General features: G+C 39.2%; 1 protein-coding gene across 1 annotated transcript; it reads right to left on the reverse strand.

Moving 5' to 3' along the window:
* Positions 1-52: 52 nt before the first annotated feature.
* Positions 53-6,121, reverse strand: p2rx3a (purinergic receptor P2X, ligand-gated ion channel, 3a). The gene is made up of 12 exons (XM_069694170.1): positions 5,988-6,121; positions 5,548-5,683; positions 5,139-5,210; positions 4,226-4,295; positions 3,376-3,472; positions 3,180-3,257; positions 2,856-2,997; positions 1,439-1,575; positions 1,255-1,348; positions 445-510; positions 282-359; positions 53-181 (listed from the first exon to the last, which is right to left on the reverse strand). The coding sequence occupies exons 1-12, from the start codon at positions 6,119-6,121 to the stop codon at positions 53-55; spliced, it is 1,233 nt and encodes a 410-aa protein (XP_069550271.1).
* Positions 6,122-9,482: the final 3,361 nt, after the last annotated feature.

The following is a 9,482-nucleotide window of genomic DNA, read 5'->3' on the forward strand; positions in this document are numbered from 1 at the left end:
CCAATAAAGGAAAGAGAAAGGAATGCCCGTGTTTCCATGTTGTTGCTGTCATTCAGATTGATTGGTCAGCGGTGGCGAGGGAAATGGCTCCAGAGTCATAGGAGCTCTTGATACCTGGTGTGAGTGACAGGTGGCTGCCTGGGCTCTGAGTGAGGCATGCTTCTATCTGAGCGTCTGACACCTGGATGGACAAAACAACGAGGAAAGTATGTTACAAAGCTCTGGGTTCAAGTCAATCTTCTGGGTGCATGATACTATATTATAAAAACCAATTGAATTACCTCTTCAAACTTCTTGGCTTTGTATTGCTTGGCCCCTTTCAAGAAATTTAGCAAGATAATATCACAGAGAACCGTACCCTGCCAACACATACGAAAATATGAGTAATGACAGCTGACAGTAAGAATAAAAATACATTTTAGCCTGATCATCACAAATTCATACCAGTCCAATCGAGGTGAAGGCAGCTACCAAGTTGATCAGAGTTGGGATGGTGTTGAACTTCCCTGCCTGGAAGAGTTATACAAGAAGAGATGGAGTCAGTTTAGGTGAAATAAGTTGTCTCTCCAGAATATTTACATTTAAAATTAAAAAATAATTATATTCAACTTATTGAAAGCAGTTTCATTGATTATTGAAAAGCACCTGTTCAGACACTGATTTCAATTAGAAACAGTTACTGGCAAGGACGGAAAATGTAAAGTTTTGGTTTGACAATTTGAAAAATACGCTTATTTTCTGTCTTGTGGACAGTTAGATGAGAAGATTGATGCTGCTCTCAAGTCTGTACAATAAAAACTAAGCTACTTATGCAACCAATAAGTGAAAAACTGCCTGGCAAGGTTCAATGTTTAAAATGTCCACCTACAATTTCGCATAATTCTTAAAAATACAGAAATATAAATAATACAAGTTGAGGTTTTAGAAGGTAATAATGTGTGAAACAGTCCAAATGTTTGCTTCCGTTTCACGTCAATGCTTAACTTAGCTAATCTTGCTCCATTTTCAAGACCTAAAATGTCAAACGATTTCTTTAAAGTGTTTTCAATAGCAAGTAGTTCCTGCTAAAGTGACACAGCAGGCAAAAAACAAACATTTCCTTTTTGTTCCAATTTGGATGAATTTATGATATTATAAAACATTTAAGTGTATAGGGTTTAAAAAATTGCAATAAAAAAAAAAAGGTTTGAATGTGTTTTAATTCAACACAAACACATGCATATTCATTGATTAGCGTTATTTCAGACAACTCACATTGCCAGTGACCATGATATCAAAGCGGATTGCAAAAGCTTTGTGAAGAGTCCGAAATTCAGTCCCGTTCTCCGTCTTGAAATATTTGGCAAATCTGTATTTAAAGAGAAGAAAAAAGTGCTTAAAGAATAATTAAAAAAAAAAACTGAGTAGACATCAAGAGGAAAAAAAACAGCTTCCCTACCTGAAGTTAAACCCTTTGGAGACGTTATTCTTTTCAAACGGAGCATCCAGTCTCGTAAAAGAGTATCGAGGTACACATTTCTCAATGTCTAGGTCCAGGTTACATTTCCACCCAATGTTTATCCCTATTTCTCCCCCCTGAGAGATGATTAGGAAAAGAGAGACACTTGTACATATGTATTCAGATGTAGCCTTCCTTATAGCCTCAGACTAGTAATAATTAAGGTTAGGTCACACCATAAAGTGTTAAAGTGAAAATGATCTGTCACCAAATTACTTGGTGACAACTTGATAGCTAAGAGGTGAGCTGTGGACCGTAGCTGGTGAGCTCCGCTGTTATTCCCCCTGCTGAGCTTGCTACCGTCAGTTGGCAAACATGTCTCATCACCAAGGGGACCATAAGTTCATCCAGTTCATTATTAAAAGACATTTGTTCAGTGGAGTCTTGTCTTCTAATCTCTAAAAAAGAGGAAGTTAAATAAAAGTGAAATAAAAGTGGATGGAGCAACACATCAAATAAGTTAGAATAGCTGTGCATACTTTGGACTGCCCAGCTGTCTGTTATTGCCAAGTTCAGCCTTGTCAAGGCGTATTGCTGTTGGTCACCAGCACAAATTTACAGATCAAAGATGAACCAAAGACAAAAGTTAAAAAAAATAGAGGTCTTTCCATTAAAATGAATTAAATTTGCCACCAGATTTAACCATTTTAGATGCTGGCGTGACTACAGGCCATCAGTTAAGACAAGAGAAGGAAGGTGAGGACAGGTCTATGTGTGTGAGGGTCAATCAAAAAGTTCAGAAACTGCTACTGTTGCGCTTGAACAGTGTGCAGCACCGTGACTTGCACTGAGCAGGGGGAAGCAATAAACTTTGAGTAGGAATTCTAAATCACGTCATTTGATCAACATCCGCCCCTGAGTTACACACGATTCTGTGACCATTGTGACACCAAAGTGTCCAATTTTTGGGGAACAGAAAAAATTTGCAGGGAGCCAAATCTTCACGGCTTCACTGCTGTCAGCTTTCTGAAGAATTTCAAAGGTCTCTGATGCGGATTTCTTGAGTTTGACACAAAACTCGGTGTGCTTTCTGCTCAAGTCCATGGTAACGTCGCAAATGCAGACGTACCAGTGGTCACAAAAACCTGTGCAACTCAGATGCTGATGTTGATCAAGCGACGAAACTTGGAACACTTACTCATAAAGGTTGTAGCATCCCCCTGCTCTGTGTGCCTCGCTGTGCTGCACTGCGTTTGCATGCAACAGGAACTGTCTCTGAACTTTTTGATTGACACTTGCATAATTTAGATCTGAAACTCCTTAGTGACAATGTTTTTCATACATGACAACAAAACTATACTCATGCTTAAGTCACAACATTTTAGAATGTAGAATTTATGAAAATAAACTTTGAGACCTTCTCTGACAGGCCAGTCACAGTCTGTTCGGTGAAGTTCAACACATCCCCCACTCGGAAGATGGGACATAAGGGGTTCAGCTCAGGATGGTAGGTACAGCTCTTGATCTGCTTAGACGTCATTGTGGAAGGAAAGTTGCCTCTGAGAGAGAAAAAGTTAACGTCATGTATTAATGAAATACCTTTTTGTCACTTTTTTTTAAGGAGCATGTATGATTACAATTATATTATTTATACTTTTGTGCTCTCATCAATTCACCATTTGACATTTCCAGCTGCTACAATTTAAGAATTTCTGTGTTTTGCACACCTGTTTCTACCTACCTGGTGACATTGAAGCGTGGGAAGCGGATACTGTTTTTGATGAAGATGGTGAAGTTGTTCACATCCAGCAACGGTTGGCTGGGGAGGACGTTAACAGGAAAGGATGGGTGAGGACGACAGTAGAGATTTTCAGTGAGGAAGATGTTGTCTGGTGCAAAAGCCTATCTGTGTGTTTGCTTATGTGTTTAAATCTTACATCATGACATCGTCGTCCTCGGCTGGACACCATCCTTCAATCTCACACTGACCCTTGGACTCACTGAAGTTCTTAAGGCAAGTACCTGTTATTACACCTGGTGTGTGAGACAGAGACAGAGACAGAGACAGAGACAGAGGAAATATTGTGCTGAATTCTGTGGAAAGATGTGCCCTTTTTTTTTTTAGTTCATACTCTTTGTACAGTCAATATTCTGCTAAAAAGATGCTTGAATAAAAGAATAATATTTTTTTTAAAAAGGCAGTAAAGTGCGAGGTTCCTTGTTGTGAAGATGCAAACTGCACATAATTTAACCAGGAATTAACGTGCTTTTAAGTTTTCTGCATTATAATACAGCAGAGGTAAGCAAAATATGTGGAGAACACAATAATAGGCATAAGTGCATTTTTTGATACCAGAAAGTACCAAAGCACTTCAGTGGGTGCCATAAAAGTTTTGAAGTTCAGCACCCAACCTAAAACACGGGTCAGGTCATTCTCCGATACCAAATATTGTATGACTACAAAATAATTGTAAAATTGCAATAATGCCATAAAGGTCTCTTACTATAAAGAGGACTTTGTCAACCTGAACAAAATCAAAAGTGAAGTAAAAAAATATTAAGAAATTATTACGTTGCTTATTAAAGCTACATATCATATTTCCTGAGACCAAGTTTTTTTTATAACATCAAAAGCTTTTTCACCATTCTGTTTTTCACATGGCATCTGCTCATCTATCAAGCCAACAAATGTGAAAAAGATATTCACAGATAAACACATAACAGATGCCATTGTAATCTTAGCGTTGGTAATAATGTAAAAGTTTCTCTTGAAGAAATTAAACTCACCGGTGGAGCGGATGGAGCCAAGGTGCTCCTGACAGTCTTTATCTGTGTGACAACCAAAACTCTCCATAGTCTGTAACACACAACACACATCTGAGCCTTACTTAATGTCTTCTTCCATTGGTTCAATATTTGGGGTTCAATATTTGGGGTTTAGGTGTCCAAAGATTTTTTACACAAAATAATACATACAGTACAGGTACACCATATAAATAAATAAATGGTAATAATGAGACCAGTTAGAAGATCAGTTCAGTATAGAAGACTGCTCAGCTCAGGTGCTTTGATTACATAAAGGTGGAGACACTTTTGATCTATCAACCTACGTCCACGCTGTCCTGCCTGTGAAAAATCCTAAAATCAGGAGTCAACTAGTTTGTTGTTTATGTAAATAATCTCTTTCTCTAACAGGCTTCAATATGTGGTTGCTGATGGTTTCAAATCAAGTCCAAAGATGCTCGATAACTGTATCACTCAATATGACTCAGTTATTTACTGTATTTTGTACAGACAATGATTATAAAGACTCTAACCAGGCCAAAAAAGTCAACATGTGCATTATAAATGAGCAGATTTCCTATTCTTTTGTTAAAAAATATCTCAACATCAGCCCCTTTAACATGAAGGTTAACATTAATAAAATGCTTCAAAAAGGTTTTGGGAGGTGATTTAAGCCTTAGAACGTCACGCCGGCGGACATGAGAGGACCTCCCGACATGCAAAAGCCCCGTCACATTTGGTCTTGAGCTGAGATATGTAGATCTGCCTCAGGATGTGAGGCAACACTCTGGCTCAAAGGGAAAAAGAAAGACATCAACACAGCAAGGAGCCCATGAAGGGCTTCAAACGCAGTTAGTAAAACTAATGGGTAATAAGTGAAACACGGCAAAAAACAGGGATCTGAATGTGTCCTCACCTCTGCACATCGCCCTTGGAACTGATTTTCAGTTAAGATGAGTCTGGTAATGATGCAGAACACACTTGAGCCCTAAAACACATCACAACATTTATGGTACACCTAGTTTTTATGTAATGCTATGCAGTGGTGCCTCACATATTGTGAGCACATTGCACTAATCACCTCATTAATTAACCGCTTGTTCATCATTACAAATGATTTAAAAAAAAACACATAACCGCAGATGCTGGCTCACTAAACTCACATGGCAGTTTCTGCCAGTCAGATACTTTACCTGCACCACAAGCCACCGCCAAACATTTCACTCAATCTGAAAGAGGCTATGTGTGTGGTCTGATAGGGTACCTCAGACAATGTTTAAACATTAGGTCAAAGGTAATAAGAGACATATTATCAGGTCGCATACCTGAGGGGGGACGATGTAGTCGGCTACATCCATCACATGGTCTTGATGGTAGCCAAAACCTTTTACTTTGGTCATCACAGAGGACTCGATGCCGGTGTCGGTCACCTGATAAGCTTTCTCTTTGATGAAGACCCAGCTGCAGACAAAGAAGACAACACAGAGGATTCAAGAGGACGTCGAGAGTTCAGTTTCAGAAATATAAATATCAAGAGTCTTGTTTCTGGCTGCAATTAACTAAAAGTCAAAAAAACTTTTCATTGTATTTACCCTCCAGTTTCAAATCACATAAAGTATTTCTTTAGGTGGTGAAAAATGTCTTTTTGTAATTTTGAGTAAATCAATCCCTTAAAAGCTTTTATTCTATTTCTGCTTGCTAAGGATGAGATATAATAACAAATCACAATTACACACAAAATATGAAAAAATACCGGACCACTGACCCGACAAAATACGTGATGATGAGCACCTGCATGATCCGGTTAATGATACCCACAGACCAGCTCTTGACCACCACTGACTTTGTGGTCTCATAGGTGAAGAAGTCCGTAACGCAGCCCCACGCCCAGGAGGCCATGACTGCTCGTCGATTAGTCAGGGAGCGATGCCTCGGCACTTAAAAAGCCTGAGAGAAAAGTGCAACTCCTCTTCAACTCCAACAGGTGCCGTCTTGGAAGTGCAACCCTTTGAATGTCAAGAAATTTTCTCCCGGTTCTGATCAAAGAAATGTGGTCCTAAACTTCAAACCAATCGTATCTCTCCTAAGCGTGGCCTGTGTTCATCTGCTTCATTGCATATTTGATTCCTGAAGCTCACTGTCTCTCCCCTCTCCCTCCCCGTCTTTGATTCACTGGTTTATGACACCAACTGGACCTCCCCTTCTTCACTCAAACGAGCGAGAGGAAATGGTTTCCTCTGTCTCTTCTTTCTCCACCACAAATCCCCATCTCCCATCCCTCTTTCCTCCACATCTCTGGGCTTAAATTGAAAACACACTAACAACGCACAAACATGTACAATTAGACACCAACCGAAATATCATACATTCACTTTAATTTGCTCTGGACACATTTTTTAAATCCTACTAGTGGGTTTCTCATATTTTGTATCACTTCATTCATGTCTCAGTGTTAGTGTGTAACTCAGAGGGAATCTAACTTCCCAAACCTGCCCATTTCACTCACAGTACCGTGAAACACTCAACAGGTTGAGCTGGTTAAAAGCTGCAAGCTACAAAATAAATGACCTGTTTATCGGTCTGCTTTATTTAGTGGCTTATTTCACAGGGTAACAAACATGACAATACGTTGGGCCAGACAGAGATGGTCCAAAGGTAGATTTTATCTGTTGGACTTTGCCTGATGTTACGCAAGTTTTCCCCAAAATGTTACATTACATTAAATGAAATGTGACCAAGATTTAGGTGGACTGCTCCTTTAATCAGGGACTTAGTGTGGATTCCATCTGAGATCAAGTTGTCCTGTGGTTCTTTGAGCGCTCAACTTGTCGGATGTAGCCATTTGTACAAAAAGTAATCCTCCACACAGAAAAATGGTATGTCATTCAAATTTGTCAGTTTTTGTCACAAGGTTTTTTCTCATAATTATTTTTTTTTATTATTTGCTTTTATTAGATATATACTTTGAGCTGGAAATGCGTTTGTGCATGTTATGCATTTACAGAAGGAAGGAAGAAAAAAGATAACAGAGAGAGAAAGAAAGAAAGGATGAAAGAAAGAAAGAAAGAAACTAACAAAAAAATTAGGGCAGCACGGTGGTGCAGTGGTTAGCACTGTCACCTCACAGCAAAAAAGGTTCCGGGTTCGAATCCGGTCCTGGGCCTTTCTGTGCGGAGTTTGCATGTTCTCCCTGTGCTTGCGTGGGTTCTCTCCAGGTTCTCCGGCTTCCTCCCATCATCCAAAAATATGCACCTCAGGTCAGGTTACCTGGCGCCGCGGTCGTGGCAGCCTGCTGCAGCATCTCCCCCCTGCTGTAGTGAAGAAATTTCCCCTCGGGGATTAATAAAGTGTATAAAATCAAAATCAAAAAAGAAAGAAACAAAGAAAACAGAGAAAGAAAGAACGAATGAAACAAACAAAGAAAGAAAGAATGAATGAAAGAAACAAAGTAACAAACATGAAGTTTGGACCTAAAATGAATCACTGCATATTAATAGAAATCCTTTTTTTTTTTTTTTCACAATCTGGGATGAGAGTATGTTTTCCTGCTTATTCTGCCTCATGAAAAAGTGCCATGTTTTACAAATATATGTAAATAAATGCTGAAATGTTTTAGGAGGTTTTAATAAGTGTGTCTGAATACTTTTGACCAACATGTAGGAGGGTTGTTGTTTCTTTAACTTCACAAAGAGGCCCGATTGGAAGACAACCAGCACCATTTATAGTGTCTTGAAGTGGATGTTAAAAACTTCTGAAAATGTCGTAGCTTTAAATGAAACACTCAAAGAAATCCAAAGGTTCAATATTTCTCCATTAAACATACTTTTGTCACATTTCTGGACATCAGTTTTATAGAAGAAAGAAATCTGACTCTATACTTACTAGTCTAAATGTACTGTAATAAATTACAAACTGTGGTATTGTTGACAACTGTGCAATAATTGAGACATATGATACGACGTGTTCTCGATACACCCAGGAGGACCAGCACCATTACAGCCTTTCACATCAGGAAGATAATGCAATGCAGTGACAAAGTGTGTGTGTGTGTGAGTGTGTGTTTGTGCGTAGATGTATATGCCGAGACAGTTTGTCATTTCTTAAGTGGGTCCATTATGTTTGCGGTCAGTTAATGGTAACCTAATACAAGATAAGAAACACATAAACACACATGCGTGCAATGCACGTAGTAAGAAGAACACAAGCTTTCAGGCTATGGTTAACTGTAACGTTAATCAGAAATACATACTGGAAGCATTCCTGTAATGGCCAGTGATACTGTGAAACATTAACATCTGTAAACACGAGACAACATTTGTCAGAATGGGAATGTGAACAAGCTTTGACTATTAGTGAACTGGATATGTCGGTGAACGAGAAAAGAATTGTGATCATTATGTCACAGGAAGGGATTGACGTAAACACAGTCCCACTCAATCCTTCTCTGAGCGCTACATTTAGGACATGCCAGCACACAAATGTTCCAAGACCTCAAGAAAGAGGAGCTACACGGTCTCCATGTCACTGACAACTTGCCATGAACCACTATAGAGACATTCACGTTCTCCAGAGGATGGCAGCCTTACTTTTCCCATAGTGCTACCAGCATGTCAAAGTATTCATTCCCTCCGATATATCTACATTTAACAAAGGAATAGGCACACAGTTGTATATATTCATAATTCCCAAAAGATGAATCCTGATGACTTTGAATCCCTGACTTTAATCTTGCATCCCCATGAGATTACATTTTTGTTTTGAGGGAAATGTCTCAAGCAAGCGGTAACATATGGAGCTAAAAAAAAAACGAAGCAGAAGTGCCCAAAAACTGCAGTTCCTTGAAGGGCCACTTGAGTCTGGCTCCAAAAGCAAGTCAATCCAAACAACGTCCATGTTAAAATGCCCTTACTTTACTGCAAAAACAAATGTTTACAGCCTGGTACAAAGGTAAGCCTTGGTCTCTGTAACTAATTTCCCCATTAATGACAGCTATACAGGGGGCTTGATCCGGCCTGCCTTCGTTCCTTCCAGGCGCCACCTCTTTATAGCTAGAACCTCCCTGAACTGAACTTTAAAACCTCCTTAGGAAATCCACAAGCGACATCACGGGAGTTATGTCAATTTTTTTATATACAGTCTAGATTTCCTGTTGTTCAGACATTCATGTTCCCCTCAGGGTGATCACTTTGGTGATACCCCAACCTTTCATTTAGTTCCATCATCAAGTCAAATGTTGTCCAATACTTTGGTTTACCAAATA

Source organism: Brachyistius frenatus, unplaced genomic scaffold, assembly GCF_029030835.1.
Source record: "Brachyistius frenatus isolate BFR_SWC_R1_liver_20210118 unplaced genomic scaffold, ASM2903083v1 Contig_17, whole genome shotgun sequence".
NCBI lineage: Eukaryota > Metazoa > Chordata > Actinopteri > Embiotocidae > Brachyistius > Brachyistius frenatus.